The 19,967-nt window shown below is 37.1% G+C and overlaps 2 protein-coding genes across 2 annotated transcripts; both read right to left on the bottom strand.

The window, feature by feature from the left end:
• Nucleotides 1-11,343: 11,343 nt before the first annotated feature.
• LOC136175673 (olfactory receptor 8K1-like) lies at nucleotides 11,344-12,303 on the bottom strand. The gene has a single exon (XM_065945922.1). It carries the CDS (start codon nucleotides 12,301-12,303, stop codon nucleotides 11,344-11,346), a length of 960 nt encoding a protein of 319 aa, XP_065801994.1.
• Nucleotides 12,304-16,426: 4,123 nt separating this feature from the next.
• Nucleotides 16,427-17,368, bottom strand: LOC136175674 (olfactory receptor 8K5-like). The gene has a single exon (XM_065945923.1). It carries the CDS (start codon nucleotides 17,366-17,368, stop codon nucleotides 16,427-16,429), a length of 942 nt encoding a protein of 313 aa, XP_065801995.1.
• Between the last annotated feature and the right edge of the window lie 2,599 nt (nucleotides 17,369-19,967).

A 19,967-nucleotide genomic window follows, 5' to 3' on the forward strand; every position in this document is an offset into this window, starting at 1 on the left:
TTTGCTTTGGCTCCATCTCTTCACTCTTTCTGGAGTTATTTCTCCACTGATCTCCAGTAGCATATTGGGCACCTACCGACTTGGGGAGTTCGTCTTTCAATGTCCTATATTTTTGCCTTTTCATACTGTTCATGGGGTTCTCAAGGCAAGAATACTGAAGCAGTCTGCCATTCCCTTCTCCAGTGGACCACATTTTGTCAGAACCCTCCACCATGACCCAACCATTTTGGGTGGCCCTACAGGACATGGTTCATATTTTCATTGAGTTAGGCAAGGCTGTTGTGCATGTGATTAGATTGGTTAGTTTTCTGTGACTGTGGTTTTCAGCCTGTCTGCCCTCTGATGGGGAAGGATAAGAGGCTTATGGAAGCTTCCTGATGGGAGAGACAGACTGAGGGGGAAACTGGGTCTTGTTCTGATGGGTGGGGCCGTGCTCAGTAAATCTTTAATCCAATTTTCTGTTGGTGGGTAGAGCTGTGTTCCCTCACTGCTCTTTATCTGGGGCCAAACTGTGGTGTAGGTAAAGAAGATAATGGTGACCTCCTTCAAAAGGTCCCATGCACACTCTGCTACACTCAGCGCCCCCAGCCCTGCAGCCGGCCTCCGCCGAGCCACGCCTCTGCCGGAGACCCCTGGGCTCTCCCAGGCAAGTCTGGGTCAGTCCCTTGTGGGGTCACTGCCCCTTTCTCCTGGGTCCTGGTGCACAAGGTTCTGTTTGTGCCTCCAGGAGTCTGTTTCCCAGTCCTGTGTGAGTTCTGGCAGCTCCCTGATAGGGTTACTGGCGACCTCCTCCAAGAGGGCTGTGCCATACCCAAGTCTGCTGCACCCAGAGCCCCTGCCCCCGCGGCAGACCGCTGCTGACCTGGACCTCCGCAGGAGATGCTCAAACACCATTCTGTCTCAGTCTCTGTGGGGTCTCTGGGTCCTAGTGCACACAAGAGCCCTCTGAGTGTCTCTGGAGGTAACGCAGTTCGATTCTAAACGTGAATTTGCCCCTTCTACCATCTTGCTGGAGTTTCTCAGACCTTGGATGTGGGGTATGTCCTCACGGCTGCTCCATGCTATGCAACCGCCACTCCAGTGCTGCAGCTGGAAAGTTCAGCAGTACCTGAACCGGGAACTTCCAGATGTTCAAGCCGGTTTTAGAAAAGAACAGAAACCAGAGATCAAATTGCTAACATCCCCTGGATCATCAAAAAAGCAAGAGAGTTCCAGAAAAATATTTACTTCTGCTTTATTGCCTATGCCAAAGCCTTTTACTGTGTGAATCACAACAAACTGGAAAATTCTTCAAGAGATTCTAATACCAGGCCACCTGACCTGCCTCTTGAGAAATCTGTATGCAGGTCAGAAAGCAACAGTTAGAACTGGGCATGGAACAACAGACTGGTTCCAAATAGGAAAAGGAGGACGTCAAGGCTGTATATTGTCACCCTGCTTATTTAACTTATATGCGGTGTACATCATGAGAAACGCTGGGCTGGATGAAGCTGGAACCATGATTGCCAGGAGAAATATCAATGGCCTCAGATATGCAGATGACACCACCCTAATGGCAAAAAGTGAAGAAGAACTAAAGGGTCTCTTGATAAAGTCAGAGGAGAGTGAAAAAGTTGGCTTAAAGCTCAACATTCAGAGAAGATCATGGCATCTGATCCCATCACTTCATGGCAAATAGATGGGGAAACAGTGGCTGACTTTATTTTTTTGAGTTCCAAAATCACTGCAGATGGTGACAACAGCCATGAAATTAAAAGACACTTACTCCTTGGAAGGAAAATTATGACCGACCTAGACAGCATATTAAAAACCAGGGACATTACTTTGCCAACAAAGTTCCGTCTAGTCAAGGCTATGGTTTTTTCCAGTGGTCATGTATGGATAAGAGAGTTGGACTATAAAGAAAGCTGAGTGCCAAAGAATTGATGTTTTTGAACTGTGGATTTGGAGAACACTCTTGCGAATTCCTTGGACTGTAAGGAGATCCAACCAGCCCATCTTAAAGGAAATCAGTCCTGAATATTCATTGGAAGGACTGGTGCTGAAACTGAAGCTCCAATATTCTGGCCACCTGATGGGATAAATTGACTCATTGGAAAAGACCCTGTTGCTGGGAAAGATTGAAGGCAAGAGGAGTAGGGGACAACAGAGGATGAGATCATTGGATGGCATCACTGACTCTATGGACATGAGTTTGGGTAAACTCTGGGAGTTGGTGATGGACAGGGAGGCCTGGCGTGCTGTAGTCCATGGGGTCACAAACAGTCGGACATGACTGAATGACTGAACTGAACTGAACTGAAGGAACAGGAAAGACTTTTGTGATCTTTTCACAGTTAGGTCATTGCCCATGATATTTTTTAAATATTAAAAGATATGATTTAAAATGAAGCGATCAAAGTGATATATTGAACATATTAAGTTTTAGGTACTTATGAGACATTTATACAACATTCAGGCAAATTAATATTTAAGTCTGGGACACATTTGATGTGATTATTCTTACAGGTACTTAAGAAAATGTCAACCTTGATAGGTATACTATATCTTTTTCATTTATTTAAAAATTATTTGTTAAGGGTTCTAAGAAAAATTTCTAATATGTTCCTTAATCAACCTTCATCATTTTACACTGCAGACAACCCATTATTTTGAGATTCTAGCTTTTTTTTGCCCTCAGATACTGAGCTACAAAATATTGCTTCTGTGTTCCCCCTGTCCCCACCATGCCTCTCTTTTTTTGGTCTTGTCTTCTCCAAGGCATGCTTACAATGTTTAATATTTTGTCTGCAATTGTCAGTCTCTCCATTGTCTCCCTTGGCAAACATATCAATTATCAGCCCAAACAAAAACTTCCAAGTTATATCAGCTCCTGTATTTCTGCTGAAGCCTAATGCCTCACTGGTTATATATTTTATCTTAAATTGTAAAATTACATTTCAAAAAACAACTATTTTAGATCGCAAACATTCTATTTATCCTCTAATTTTCTTATTCAAGGTTCCACATTGAAGTATTTGGCAATTTCTGTAATACTTTGCCATCCTAAGCATCCCCTTTTTCTTTCTTGGGTCTAGACTTCCCTGGGTCTTTAACACAGTCCTTGACTGTTATCCTTAATGGTTGCTGTGCCATGATTCTCAGATTGCTGGTAGGCAAATGGCAGGATCACAACTTTTTGATTTATTAATTCATGCATTCTCAGCTTTTCTTTTTAGAGCAAGTATCTTTAGCTTCATTTTCAATACAATCCACAATCAAGTTCATATTATTTTTCTTATCTTACTACTTTATACCAGGATACATTGGAAATCTGAAAATAAAATCCATAAAATCAGATAATTAAGGTCACAATAAGTGCTAGATTTTTTTTCTAGTAAATTGTAAAACTGATAGATTTTAATGTAGGTGGATAATAAGGTCAGATTTAAATTAAAAAAAGATTATTCTTGCTGTTATAAAGATAATGAATTATATGATTGGAAAAGATAGAAATTGTATGATTGGAAGGGGTAGAAATTGGAAGGGAGGAGTAAAATTTTAAGAATAAGTTAAGCAGTGTTACAGCATTTCTGGCAGAAGATAATGTGCCAAAGTAGGGAATTTGGATTTTATTAGGATCTCAGGCCTTTTGTATCCATATTCATATTGATTCTTCAAATACATAGATTGGTGAGAGGTACCTTATTATCTGAAAAAAAGATTGCTTATCATTTGCAGTAGTTACCCCATGCTACCAGAAACTGCAAATGAATGTTACCTCAAATAAGGCTATAAAACTTGAACTTGTAGTATTGAAAAATGTCATTCCTGATCATACTCTAGGCATTTTCAGTCTTCTTATGAGCACTAATTAGTAATAGGAAGGCTAAAAGAGAAGGAAATTATCTTTAAATTAGCAACAATGTTTATGACTAAGGAGGAGTAATTATATATATATATAAATTTTCTCCATGTACTTAGAAATTTATCTTATTACAAAATTATAAGGCCTTTTTTTTTTTTTTAAGTAAATTTTTTCAGATATCTTATTTTGGGTTACTTGAAGTAAAGGCATCCCAGTAAATTAGCATTCTCTTTCTTCCTGGGTTTCATTTTCTCCTTGAGAATGTTACAGAAAGCCTTGTCCTATCAAACCAGAAATTTAGGGGTCTGCAGTTCTTAATGTCTTGATACTATTTATGCACTATCTCTTCAAACTGAAGTCTTCTTTCTGAAAACTTCTTGAGTAAAATATTGTCAGATTAATTTTATTGTACATAGATGATTTATCTAAATATATATCATTATAGCATTGGTTATATATTATGTATATATATATATATATATATATATATTCACCTCTACTGTATTGAATATATTGCCAGAGTTAATGGAAATTTTCTTGAGAAAATTGGTGTTATATCACTGTATTCTCAAAAAGAATCATCATTTAAAGTTTGGGTGATTCTGTACTCAGCTTTCCTTCACGTTTTTTGTGTATGTGTGTGAAAGATGAATTTTTCATTTTAGTTAATATTGCAGAAACAAAACTATGATATAATCTCAGTGAGCAAAAATTCATTGTTTCAATGGTGGTATAATTATACAATATCTAATGATACCAGTTGTAAGTTTGATATATAAACAGCTAGATTGTTTTTAATAACCTGTTTTCTCCAAAAATGTTATAAGTCTTGGAAATAAGCTCTACTTAGTATTGCATTATTTGATCATACATAATGTCTGATGCCTTCCAAAATGAAAGTGAAGTCATGCACTTTAAGGTGTAGATTTCAATCTTTTGAAGGCCTTTATACCAAAATAAGATAAATATTTTCTACTCACCTCTAAGGCACATCTGTTTCAGCCTCTCAGTGAGAATGTCTATGTGACTGTGTCAGTGAGAGCTGGTGGCGCTCTATGAACTTTTGAGAACCTAACTAAAACAGGTGATTCTGATATCCACAACTTGTCTTTTGCATCCTTTGGGGAGATGCCCCTTGGAATTTGCTCTTTAACAAGATCTCCCCTTAGTAGTTCAACCAGACATCTCTTCAGTCTTCTTCTTCTTCTTTTTTATATTTTTGGTGGCCGTATATATTATTGAAATGAGTTCAAATACACGACGTCTGATTAACGTGCACCTATCAAAGTAACTCCGTTGTCAAAAATGCAGACCAAAGAGCTAGAAACCAATGGACTAACTATGAAATAAAAACAAACTCCATCTACACATTTTGTTTTCATATGACACTGTTTCTGTTTGTTTCCTACTTTTACTTCAAAGAATTCAATTTAGCACAGTCATTATTTCAAGAATAGGATAAATTGGATATTAACGGTGAGGCTATCTCCTCCAAAAAATATTCTATACTAAAAATATTATTTTAATCCTTTCTTTATAATTGTATTTCAGGTGAAAAAATGTAGAAGATAAATTCTAGGCAAGGATCAAATAGAATATTTGAAACTAAAGCCTTTATTTAATGTCTATAAATTTCTTATCACACAATTTTCTTAAACACCAAATACTTTCAACATATATTTTCATGCATTTGAAAACTAAGAGAATCATGTAGAAAGAAAAATGCCCAGGAGAAATTATCAGCTTTGGGGTTAGGGTTTTCTTTGAAACAACACTTTTAACACTTTTTTTTTTTGTTGATATATTATTTTCCCCTTTAGGCCTTAAATTTAAAGCTGGAAGTTGGAGTAAATGACAAAACGTGATTTATATAAAGTATAGATACATGCACGTGGGACAGTCATGGATATTTTGTAAGAACACAAGAAAAGATTCACACTAAATACCTTGGGATGGTTATCTAGTAAGGTTTTACTGTTGTTTAGTTACTAAGTCATGTCCAAATCTTTTGTGACCCTATAGACTGCAACTTTCCAGGCTCCTCTGTCAATGGGATTTCCCAAGAAATACTGGAGTGGGTTTCCCTTTCCTTCTCCAGGGGACCTTCCTGACCCAGGGATCAAACTTGTGTCTCCTGTATTAAAGGCAGACTCTTTACAACTGAGCCACTGGGAAGCCACCTCGTGGGGTAAATAAATAAAGATGAAAAATGTATTCATTTGCTTAAGCAGCTATAACAAAAATACCAAAAACAGATTTCTTTAGATAAAAGAAATATGTGTTCTCAGTTCTGGAGTCTAAAAGCCCATGATCAAGGGACTTCCCTAGAGGTCCACTGGTTAAGACTTCACACTCAGGGGGTGTGGGTTTTACCCATGGTCAAGGAGTTAAGATCCCACATGCCTATGGGCCAAAAAAAGCAAAACATAAAATGGAAGCAATGTTGTAATGGATTCAATGAAGATTTTAAAAGTAGTTCACATAAAAATGGTTTTCCTGATGGCTCAGCAGGCAAAGAATCTCTTGCCAATTCAGGAAGAACGAGTTCAATCTCTGGGTCAGAATATTCCTGGAGGAAGAAAACGGCAACCCACTCCAGAATTCTTGCCTAAAACATCCCACGAACAGAGGAGCCTGGAGGGCTACAGTCCAAAGGGTCACAAAGAGTCAGACACAACCGAGCAAATAAGCACGCATATCAAAAAGTTTTAAAATAAATTAATAAATAAAGTCTACGAGTAGGAGGTTAGCAGATCTGATCTCTTCTGGGTCCTCTCTCCTTAGCTTGCATATGGATGGCCCCCTTCTTGCTGTAGCTTCATGTGATTGTCACTCGGTTTGGGTACATCGAAGTGTCTGGGGTCTCTCTATGTGTTTTAGCCTCTTCTTATAAGGACATCTATGATATTGGATTAGGGCTCACTTTAGCAACTTGTTTTAACTAACTACTTTAAAAAGCCTTATTTCTGAATACACTTAGATTCTGAGACTGAACCTTCAACATACAAATTTTAGTAGGACACAATCCTGCCCACAACAACTTGGAAGAAAAAATAAATAAAGAGAAAAGGTTCTGCCTGGCCCAATAAAGAAAAAGTGTCACAATCTGAAAAACATAATTTGAGGGTCTTGCTGTAGAAACCTTGCTTCCTGAAGTCTGTTCTGATGAAGTCAATTCAAGGTATTAAGTTAATATTGTCATGAGTGTATTATCAGTATAGAGAAATACTGTAAACTATGTACACAATTTGGAAGTTTATGCAATGAGTTATAGATATATATTTAATATACTTTAATATATCCTTTAAATCTTTGTCTATATAGACTATACACAAATTCTAGAAAAGTGTCTAAAAAAGTAAAAATAGTTTTGAAAAGGTCATATTGCATTTTAAAGACATTAATAGGGTATATTTTGGGCACAATGGAAAATAAAAAAATGTGAAGTATGCATGTCTGACCTTGAAAAATGATGGCTTGCTACTTCTGCTCCCAATGAGAGAATTTCCACCATCCTGAAATGTTGCTCAATGTTTCTTTACAGTGAATTGGCCCACACTCTATCACAAAGCATAGTACTTTTCATTAGCATTTTATTTTTTATTTTAAATTATTATGCAAATAGGTAATTTACCAACAACACAGTTAGAATGTGGAAGAGCACTTATGCATCTATTTTATAAACAAAAAGCAACAGTGTATCATGTTATAAGTACAAAGCTATTTATTACAGCACTTTTTATAGTGGCAAAGAAATAAAAATCTGCAAACAGCTAGGTCCATCAGTCGAAGAATATCCAAATAAAAACAGATCAATGTATACTCCACAGTTGCATGCTGTGATAAAGTGTCACAATCTGACAAACATGATCATTCTCAGGGTCCTGCTGTAGAAATCTCGCTTCTTGAAGTCTGTCCTGCTGAAATCAATTCAAGGCACTAACTTAATATATCATAATAATATTGTATCATGTATCACTTTGTTAATTGTCATGCATTACTGTATTAATTTTCAATAAAAATTTTAAAAAGAAACTTTTACTAAGAAGGATAATGTGATGCATTCTCAAATTAGGAAAGCAAATTGTAGGGAATATGATGTATCATGGTTTTTTTAAGGCTTTCCTATGTGGATGAAACTAAAGATGCTTTTAATATTATTTAACTTCACTTATGGATTGTGAGAAGTAAAGGAAATGATACAATTTGGGGAAAGTATGTGACCAAAAATATCTACAGTACAGTATAGAGTGTTGCTCTAGAAAATAAAATTTATTCATGACAACAAATGTACTTACAGACAGGGTCCAAAGGTACTGTAGCAAGTAAAATTAATGTTCTTGGAGAATGCAGTGGTGTGCTTTTTAATTTAATTTTTTATATTTTATTTCATTGATTTATTTAAAAAGTTAAATTTTTTCTATCTTTATAATGTTAAAATTAATAAATAAAATTTGTATATTTTTCCAGTGTGCAAATATGATATTCTGATATACATGTATAAAGGTAAAATAATATCATACTCACCTAATTAACATATCCATCATCTCACAGGGATAGTTTTTTTTTTTCCTTTTGTGGTAACACTTTGTTAATAAAGTAAATCACAGTATATTAAAGAAAGGACAAATAAATAAAATACATGGGTCTAAGATAAAGAGACTCTGGTTCACATTTTGATTTAATTCCCCAAAATTTTCACTTTGAATGCTAGAATGAATCAAAATAACTGGGGTAGTGTCTATAACCTTTTAATAACTGTCTGTTCAAACAACTAGGGTAGCTCTAATGTATAAGGAATCTGTTCATTTGTTGTGTGTTAGTCGCTCAGTCTTGTCTGACTCTTTGCAACCCCATGGACTGTAGCCCACCAGGCTCCTCTGTCCACGGAAATCTCCAGGCAGGAATACTGGAGTGGATGGCCATTCCCTTCTCCAGGGGATTTTCCCCACCCAGGGACTGGACCCAGTTCTCCCGCACTGCAGGCAGATTCTCTGTCATGAGCTACCAGAGAAGCCCTGAGTAAGTACAAAAGGTGAAGCATTTTGTTAGCACAGAGTCCGTGCAAAATACTGGGTCTGTGTGTACAAGCTGATGAAGAAAGCAAGATACACATGACGAAAGGTCAGTTAGCCCGAGAGTGTATCAGCCGTCTCTAGCCTAGGTCATCATTGCTATGAATTTTCAAAATATTTATGTCACCTTAGTAAATGACTGTATACACACAATCCTTCAAGCTAGGCTTCAGCAGTACTTGAATCAAGAACATTCAGATTATAAGCTGGGTTTAGAAAAGGCAGAGAAACAAAAGATCAAATTACCAAGGGAAATTCCAGAAAAAAAAAACAAAAAAAGCTTCTATTTTTGCTTCATTGATTAACTGAAAGCCTTTGCCTATGTGGATCACAACAAATTGTGGAAAATTTTTAAAGAGATGATAATGCCAGACCACCTGACCAGTCTCCTTAGACACCTGTATGATATTTAACAAGCAACAGTTGGAACCTTACATGGAACAACTGACTGGATCAATGTTGGGGAAGAAGCACAACAAGGCTGCGTATTATCAACCTCTTTATTTAACTTATATGCAGAGCACATCACATGAAATGCCAAGCTGAATGTTACAAGCTGGAATCAAGATTACTGGGAGACATATCAACAACCTCAGATAATAAGCAAATGATACCACTCTAATGGCAGAAAGCAAAGAACTAAAGAGCCTCTTGATGAGGGTGAAAAAGGAGAGTGAAAAAGCTGGGTTTTTTTTTTTTTTTTTTTCATTTATTTTTATTAGTTGGACGCTAATTACTTTACAATATTGTAGTGGTTTTTGTCATACATTGGCATGAATCAGACATGGATTTACATGTATTCCCCATCCCGATCCCCCCTCCCACCTCCCTCTCTACCCGATCCCTCTGGGTCTAAAACTCAACATTCAAAAAATAAAGATCATGACATCCAGTCCCATCATTTCAGGGCAACTAGAAGAAAAAGTAGAAATAGTGACAGATTTTCTCTTCTTGGGCTCCAAAATCATTGCAGACAGTGACTTCAGCCATGAAATTAAAAGATGTTTGCTCCTTGGAAGAAAAGCTATGACAAACCTAGATAGTGTATTAAAAAGCAAAAGGATCACTTTACTGACAAAGGTCCATATAGTCAAAGCTGTGGTTTTTCCAGTAGTCATGTATGGATGTAAGAGTTGGACCATAAAGAAAGCTGAGCACCAAAGGACTGATTCTTTCAGACAGCGATGCTGGAAAAGACTTTTGAGTGTCCCTTCATCTGCAAGGAGATCAAACCAGTCCATCCTAAAGGAAATCAACCCTGAATATTCAGTGGAAGGACTGATGCTGAGGCTGAGGCTCCAATACTTTGGCCACCTGATGTGAAGAGCAGACTCAATGGAAAAGACCCTGATGCTGGGAATGATTGAGGGCAAAAAGAGAAGAGGGTAGCAGAAGATGTGATGGTAGGATAGCATTACTGACTCAATGCACATGAACTTGGGCAAACTCTGGCAGATAGTGAGGGATAGGGTGGTGTGGAGTGTTGCAGTCCCTGGAGTGTCAAAGAGTCAGACACAACTTAGTGATTGAAAAACAGCAGCAACAAGAATATGACCAAATAGCTCATTTTTCTTGACTCTGCTAGTCCTAAATAAAGTTTTATCAGGAGGCCAACATAAACCAAAACTAACTATAGCGTGTGACTCTGTCAGGGGAGACTCAGAGTTAGCCAGTAGTCTTCTCATAGTTTTTAATTTCTTCCAAAATCCCCACTGTATCCTTGAGATAGAAGATATTAAGTCAATCGGACTGATTTAATTCTGAGAGGCACACTTTATTTTCTATACTGCATATGTTCTTGAAATAACTCGTTCTGTTATAATCATAAGCTTATTCACTTTCTTACCTCTTGTCTAATCTGCACATCAGCCTCAGCATCAGTCCTTCCACTGAATATTCAGGGTTGATTTCCTTTAGGATGGACTGGTTTGATCTCCTTGCAGATGAAGGGACACTCAAAAGTCTTTTCCAGCATCGCAATCTGAAAGAATCAGTTCTTTGGTGCTCAGCTTTCTTTATGGTCCAGCTCTTACATCCATGGTTTAGTATTCTTTACCTTTAGTACAGTGCCTGCTTGAACATATATATCACTAATTTTTATTCCATTGTACTCCATTTTTACTAATAAATATTTTTTAACCTCTGCAAGTCTGAATTTGACCAAAAATTTGGTATGATTTTCCTTATTTCTAAATAATATAGATTCCAATGTGACCTTGAAAATCACTTGAGACTTAATCATTTGACTACCATGTTTATTCAGGTGATGTGGAGAGGAGTACTGGGATTTATGAAAGGAAGCACTTTATCCTGAAAAAGATGAAACAATATGGTAAACATTTTTATTTTTGATGCTTTCACTGGACTGACAGAGCATTGTGCAATGATTTTGGACCCACATTTTCAACTTGTATTAAGATATTAGTTGGGAATTTTGCATTGATTAGTAAAAGTTCTCCTCAGAGCATCTTTTACTTCTTTGTTCCTTAGGCCATAGATCAACGGATTGAGCATGGGGATCACCAGAGTGTAAAACACAGAGGCCATTTTATCAACAGCAAAAGTGTGGCTGGACTTGGGCTGCAGGTACATAAACAGTAACGTTCCATAGAACATGACCACCGCTGTCAGATGGGAACTGCAGGTAGAGAAGGCTCTGTACCTCCCCTTAATTGAGTTCATTCTGAGAATGGCCACGAGAATGAACATGTAGGACACAAGAACAATCAAGAGGGAACAGAGCAAATTGCAGCCTGAAAAGATCAAGATGATCAATTCTAACTCATGTGTGTCAGAACAGAGCAGAGATATTAGAGGGACAGAGTCACAGTAAAAATAACTGATGACATTAGAGCCACAGAAGGGCAATTTAAACAACTTAATGGTGAGAAATAGTGACACGAAGATGCTATAGAGGTAGGGAGGAAGCACCAGCCCCCAACCCACTTTCTGTGCCATGATGACCACGTAGAGAAGAGGTTTGCAGATGGCTACATAGCGGTCACAGGCCATTGCTGATAGAACGAAGAGTTCAGCGATAATAAAAATCTCAAAGAATGCCAGTTGGGTGGCACACCAGTTGTAGGAAATCGTATTTTTGTGCACCACAAAGTTGACCATCATTTTTGGGCCAATAACAGTGGAGTAACCAAGATCAGTAATTGACAAATGTCTAAGGAAAAAGTACATAGGAGTGTGGAGCTTGGAGTCCAAATGCGTCAGGATAATCATGCCCAGATTGCCTGCCACTGTGACCAGGTAGATGGCCAGGAAGATCCCAAAGAGAGGCGCCTGCAGCTCAGGACTGTCTGTGATCCCCGTGAGAACAAACTCAGTCCCCTTGCGCCTGGCAGTATGATTGTGTTCCTCCAAGGGGTCCATCTTGGTTACCTGCGTGTAAAATCAATACTTTGTATTTGCACTGCTATCATCTAGGAGAATTTAATACATGATATGTGAGTCATTGTCTTTGTCTAAAATTATGAATACAGATTCATCTTCCCATCAGGTCAAGACCACACCTACCTATATTCACATTGTAATGTGAGTGCATAATGATCAGCTTTTTAAATTGCTGTGTAACTTCTGATATTAACCTTTTCATTGCTGAGACAATAGATTTCATAGATACACATCTCAAATAAGCATATTTCTAGCTAAACAATTAGATAAGTAGCTGGGCTGTCCTATCCATGAAATTCCCCTTTGAGAAAGCCCTGAATGATATAAGTAACTGCCAGCTTGATTGATCCTGCTTTTCCCTTTCTGAATTTAATAATTCCTGCTCTTATGTTTTAAATTAACCAATAATAATTTACTGTAGGTGCCCGCCCTTGATCACAATAAAAGCAGAACCATGCTGTCCTCCCTTACCCTCATTCTTTCTCTCTTCCTCCCCTCAACCTTTCTGTGTGGCCTTGGACGTGTCATGTACCCTCCAGAATGTGAGTAACAAGACTTGATTTTCAAAGTTACCTGATACTGAGATGCATCTTGCAATCATAAAAGAGTCACAAGTGCTGGTCCAGCCACAGTGTTAGCTCTGACCAGGGAAATGTCTGTGCAGCTCACCACAAATAATAGGGCCCACTTGAGTGCCCACAGGCAGTCCTAGTTGATAGAATCACTATCAAAAGGCTGAGGTCAACACAAAACACATTCATTGAAACTTTGGGAAATTTTGCTTTAAAGAGACAAGACATTTTGAAATGATTGCTTTGATAGTTTCTATGGCCTACTTGTTTTTACATGGTTTTTTAAAATTTATCAAAAGATCTATTATATTTGAACTTTTTTAAAATGTTCAGATAATTTTTAAAACAAACATCTACACTCAAACAATAAACCTTATATTATTGACAATTGTCTTATCTGTTCAAAGTTGCAAAGCATAATAATAAGACTCTCTGTTGGTAGATTGATGAATTATGTGGTGAGTAGAAAACCTGACAATTAAACATAAAGTTCAATGTTTTTCACTTACTATAACCTCAGCTTGTTTATCCAATATAAAATCCAATGCTATAATGTTTTAATTTTCAAATTTTGCTATTAATATCTTAATCCTCATTTGCCATAGTGATTGTTTGTGACAATTGAATCACCTTTAATGATCTTCCAATCACACATCTCTCTTCTGAAAAAAAAAGGGCTTGATCATTCTGATTATTTATGAATCTGGTTATTTATGGAGATCCATGTAAATAGATCCACTGGAAAGAAGAATGCAAATGAATACCAAGCACTGACAGGGAACTGATCATTTGCCAGGGACTTTGCACGTATTAAGTCACACGATCCATACAACAACTCTAGAAAATAAATAGCACAGTTGTCCCCAGTACTTGTGGGGAATTGGTTCCAGCATCCACTGAAGATAGCAAAATCTACAGATGCTACAGTCCCACAGTCCACCTTCCTTATCCACTGGGGGTACTGTATCTATAGATTTGGCCATCCATCACTCATAAACATAGTGGTGTAGACGCTGAGAAAATTAAAAAAAAAAAAAAAATCTGCATATAAGTGAACCCACAGAGTCCAAAACGTATTGTTCAAGGGTCTACTATATGAGCATAATCCATTTACATGTCAAGAATAAAGTAACTTAATCAAGATCGCCCAGACAATAACTGGCACAATTAGGATTCAAATAAAATTAACTTTCTTCAGGAGATATTCTCACAAACATGGTATTCTTCTGTTCTATCATGGTCATCCTGAGTACACAGGCAATGAAAAATGGAGAAGGGGAGACACCCGGTAAGCAAGGATAGAAAAAAATCCTTGTTAAAATAGATGGTAGAACTTTAAGTTCATTTGGAAAACTAAGATAGTCTAAAAGCATTGCATCAGAGTCCATACAAAAGGTCTGTCCCACACATCATTAATCTTGTTGATCAGAAAATTATGCTGAAAGGGAATAAACAGTTTTGCAGAGCATAATGTCTTCAAGATCTTTGGTGATGACTGGGTTTAATCTGTATGCCCTGAGAAATTTGCAGGCCAGTGTTTACTACTTACCTTACTGGAGAATTTGCATTGACTTTCTGCTGTTTTAATCCTCATTGTCTATTGCAGAATGTTTTTAAGTGTTTTTCTATCCCTTTGAGACTCATTTTGTTAAAATTTTTATCTCATTCAAAGATTAAAAAAAAAAAAAAAAGAGAAAACCTTGAACATAATTACCTTAGGGAGAGTGCCTTGGATATCTGTTAGTTATTCTCCAAATGTCTCATTAGGAAAAGTCAAAAGTATTTCATTCCCTGGTCTAATTGAACAAACTATGCAATATCACTAAACATTGGAAAACTTAAATATACTTTTGTCAGCATCTCAGTTACACAATTTAATGCACATATTAGGTATGTCGCACATGCACACAGTATGTGAGTAAATGAAAAGTGACTTTGTAGAGAAAGATCACGCAATATTTGATAACATAGCACTCGTTAACCAAGAATGTTTTTGATGGATATATAATTGTAGGCTGACACAAAACAATGCTTTATATTTTTGAAAAAAGATCAGTGGTAAGTCTTTTATTTATGTGTTCATCTTCATTTTTATCTTTCATTTCTATGTCATTAATGCTTTTATTTTCAGTTTTCAGAAACTTGACTTGACATTCCTTGGTGTAATTTCCTTTCTGTTTATCCTGCTTAGAATTATTTTAGCTCTTTATATCTTAAGATTATCTTTTATAAAGTTTGGAAAAAATTCTGGCCAATATTTCTCTCATTGGTTTTTTAATCATATATAATCTTCTCTTTCCACTTTCTTACACTTAAATATACAGTACTTAAATTGCTATTGTTCTACAGATCACTGAAACTATTACGTGGTGTTTATTCAGTATTCTAGCTTTTCTCTTTGAGTGCCATAATTGTGATGTGTTTAAGTGTAGCTATCATTTCTTTTTCAGTACACAATATGTTGATATGTTCATTCAATAAATATTTTGTTCCTAAGTTTAGTGTTTTTATTAAATGATTCAGTATTTGGAACATATTTATAATACGCTGTAAAGTCCTTGCCTGTTAATTATATCTTCACTGACATTTCAGGATCTGTTTTAATTATCTCCTGGTTGGGGGGTCACATGTTCCTGCTTTCACATTTGTCTAGTATTTGTGACTTGATGCTAAATACTGTGAAGAAATACAGGATAATGCGTGCTGCAATTTTCTGTTGTCTTCCTGAAAGAATGTTAAATGTTTTAAACAAGGATCAACTAACTCCTTTTGAGTCTTGTTTTCTAACTATGTGAGTCCAAAGTAGCTTTCATAATACCTCTGAGATCTCGACTGGATGCCCAGGTGTGGATCAAGGATTTCACTCTCTGGCTGTTTGGAACACTGATGTCTTCTTGTTCTGTGTGATCTCTGGGATTGTTTAGCTCACAATCCCATGATCATTATTTTAACAGACTTGTGGTCTTTCACTGTAAGGCATGCCCAAATTAGTTTCAGTCACAAACTCAAGGAAATCTTGTAATGTAATTACTTTAAATGAAAATAAATTCCCCAAAGGTTGAGGTGAATAGAATGATTTTTTTTTTTAATTATGATCCAAATGTCTGCTGTATGTAAGAGACTCACTCTATCTACACACAGTTGTTTATATTCAGGAAATATAGTGCAAAATGATTGAAAGGAAACCTTCATAGAAAACAAATAAAAAGCTTGGCAGAAACAAACACATGGTTTACTAAGTAGAGTTTGATAAGAGCTTCCTTTGTGTTCTATCCGGGGTTCTGTGGAATCATTAAAGCAAACATTGAATCAACAGGAAAGAATGTGGGGAAGGGAGTGAGATTACATTGAGATTTAAAGTATGAAAATTAACTGGACAAGGAAAACAATCTATTTCTCTGTGCATTTTAATGAACCTTTGCTCTGGAGCCAAGAAGAATGGTATTATATATTTTTTAGAAATGTCATCAAGTGACATATGCCTCAATCATAGTTTAGTAAAATAATAATTCTTATTGGATTATTGGATATTAGATACAAAGTTTGCACTTATTCTTTAAGACCCTTTGGAAGGCATTTTTCACTTCTTTGTTCCTTAAGCTGTAGATCAAGGTGTTAAGCATGGGAATCACTAAAGTATAAAACACAGAGGCCATTTTATCTGTATCAAAGGAGTGAGTGGAGTTGGGCTGCATATACATAAATAGTAGAGACCCATAGAACACAACCACCACCATCAGATGAGAACTACATGTGGAGAGAGCTTTTTTCCTGCTCTCTGCAGAATGCATTTGAAATACCGCTCTCAGGATCAGTATGTAGGACATTAGGATGACCAGGAGGGAAGAGATCAAATTAAATGCTGAAAACAGTATGATCAACAATTCTATTTCTTGTGCATTTGAGCAGAGCATAAGTAACAAGGGAATGTCATCACAGTAGAAATGACTGATGACATTAGAGCTGCAAAAAGTCAGTGTAAAAATCTTAATAGTAAACATGAGTGCCTGAAAGGCACTGTAGAGGTATGGAATGCCTACCAGCGTACGACAAAGTCTCTGGGACATGACAACATTGTACAGCAGAGGGTTGCAGATAGCCAAGTATCGGTCATAGGCCATGGCTGACAAGATAAAAAATTCACTGATAATGAACATAAGGAAGAAAGCCAACTGTGTGGCACAGGCATAATACCAAATGGTATTTTGATCCACAACAAAATTCACCAACATCTTGGGACAAATAACAGTGGAATTACCAAGATCAACGAAAGCCAAGTGTTTGATAAAAAAGTACATAGGTGTGTGCAGCTGGGAATCCACTTGAGTTAAGATGATTTTGCCCAGATTTCCCACCACTGTGATTGTGTAGATGATGAGGAAGACCCCAAAAAGGGGAGCCTGAAGTTCAGCCTGCTTTGTGACCCCCATCAGAATGAATTCAGTCAGTGATGATCGATTCTGTTGGTCCATTTAATCCAGTTAGCTTTTCTGGAAAGAAATAGGTTAGTTTTCCCATGATGGCATTTAATTAAGTATAATATTTTTAAAGAGAGTAGATATTTTATTTCATGATAAGGGATAGAAAAGTAATTTCCATATCTTATTTTGAAGCTAAAATAAATGACAGAATCTTCTACTTTCCAAAAAGAGGAAATCATGGGAAATCACATGATTACAACAGATTAAATAGAGTCCGTGATACTTGGAAAATATCTGTTGATTAAAAAAATTACCATATAGCCATATAGGTATTAACATAGAAATATAGACTTTATTTCATCTATACAAGGATATCACATTTTTATTTAGTACACTTCCACTTTCATCAGAATTCTTTTGGACTTCTCAAATTGCACAGTATAGTATATATTGTACAATTGTACAATACAAAGCATAACACCATAATTTTTAAAATGTTTCACTGTTAAGTGCTGCCTTCTACATTTCATAAAATTTACATGGGCTTCCCTGGTGGCTCAATTGGCAAAGAATCTGCCTGCAATGCGGAAGACCCAGGTTCGATCCCTGGGTGGAGAAGATCCTCTGGAGGAGGAAATGGCAACCCACTCCAGTATTCTAGCCTGGAAAATCCCATGGACAGACGAGCTTCGTAGGCTACAGTCCATGGGATTGCAAACAGTCAGATACCTAGTGACTAAATCACCAATCAGTAAAAACAATTAGAACTTCTCTTAACTTAATCCATCTGGATTCCCTTTCTCTTAGTTGCTTCTTCAGCAAATTCTGGAACACTGTAAGCATGAATTTCAATTGGAGGAGTAATTCAAGTTCAAAAATCTCAATCAGATAAAATATAGGATAGAATTATTATAATGTAATAGAATATTCAACTTTAGTCTGAGACATGCAAATGGGCCAAGGCAGAAACTTCTATCAGGTGAAACTTCTGGATTCTATCAATGAAAAAATTAATCAGTTAATCTAAGAATTAAATAGAAAATTTTATTTGAACCAGACTAAGGATTACATGGAATTCCAGTTGAGCTAATTCAAATCCTGAAAGCTGATGCTGTGAAAGTGCTACACTCAATATGCCAGCAAATTTGGAAAACTCAGCAGTGGCCACAGGACTGGAAAAGGTCAGTTTTCATTCCAATCCCTAATAAAGGCAATGCCAAAGAATGCTTGAAATACCGCACAATTACGCTCATCTCACACACTAGTAAAGAAATGCTCAAAATTCTCCAAGCCAGGCTACAGCAATACAAGAACAATGAATTTCCAGATGATCAAGCTGGTTTTAGAAAAGGCAGAGGAACCAGAGATCAAATTGCCAACATCCACTGGGGCATTGAAAAAGCAAAAGAGTTCCAGAAAAAATCTATTTCTGCTTTATTGACTATGCCAAAGCCTTTGACTGTGTGGATCACAATAAACTGTGGAAAATTCTTAAAGAGATGGGAATACCAGACCATCTGACCTGTCTCTTGAGAAATCAGTATGCAGGTCAGGAAGCAACAGTTAGAACTGGACATAGAACAACACACTGGTTCCAAATAAGGAAAGGAGTACGTCAAGGCTGTATATTGTCACCCTGCTTATTTAACTTATATACAGAGTACATCATGAGAAACGCTGGGCTGGAAGAAGCAAAAGCTGGAATCAAGATTGCCAGGAGAAATATCAATAACCTCAGATATGCAGATGACACCACCCTTATGGCAGAAAGTGAAGAGGAATTAAAAAGCCTCTTGATGAAAGTGAAGGAGGAGAGTGAAAAGTTGGCTTAAAGCTTAGCATTCAGAAAACTAAGATCACGGCATCTGGTCCCATCACTTCATGGCAAATAGATGGGGCAACAGGGGAAACAGTGGCTGATTTTAATTTGGGGGCTCCAAAATCACTGCAGATGGTGATTGCAGCCATGAAAATAAAAGACACTTACTCCTTAGAAGGAAAGTTATGACCAACAAAGACAGCATATTTAGAAGCAGAGACAGTACTTTGCCAACAAAGGTTCATGTAGTCAGGGCTATGGCTTTTCCAGTGGTCATGTATGAATGTGAGAGTTGGGCTGTGAAGAAAGCTGAGCACCGAAGAATTGATGCTTTTGAGCTGTGGTGTTGGAGAAGACTCTTGTGAGTCCCTTGGACTGCAAGGAGATCCAACCAGTCCATCTTATGGGAGATCAGTCCTGGGTGTTCATTGATAGGACTGATGTTGAAGCTGAAACTTTGGCCATCTCATGCGAGGAGTTGACTCATTGGAAAAGACCCTGATGCTGGGAAGGATTGGGGGCAGGAGGAGAAGAGGACGACAGAGGATGAGATGGCTGGATGGCATTATCGACTCGGTGGATATGGGTTTGTGTAGACTCCGGGAGTTGGTGTTGGACAGGGTGGCCTGGTGTGCTCTAATTCATGGGGCTGCAAAGAGTCGGACACAACTGAGCGATTGAACTGAACTGAACTGAACTGAAAGGATTATAACCCTAAAATAACCTCTCAGAAAGTTCTGGAATTGTTCTATCTTTTAAAGGTCAAAGTGTAGTCAAATAATTTTCTGAGACGAAGAGCTCTTCATTGATTGATGTATTATTGACACTGTA

This window comes from Muntiacus reevesi, chromosome 9 (genome assembly GCF_963930625.1).
Source record: "Muntiacus reevesi chromosome 9, mMunRee1.1, whole genome shotgun sequence".
Lineage (NCBI taxonomy): Eukaryota > Metazoa > Chordata > Mammalia > Artiodactyla > Cervidae > Muntiacus > Muntiacus reevesi.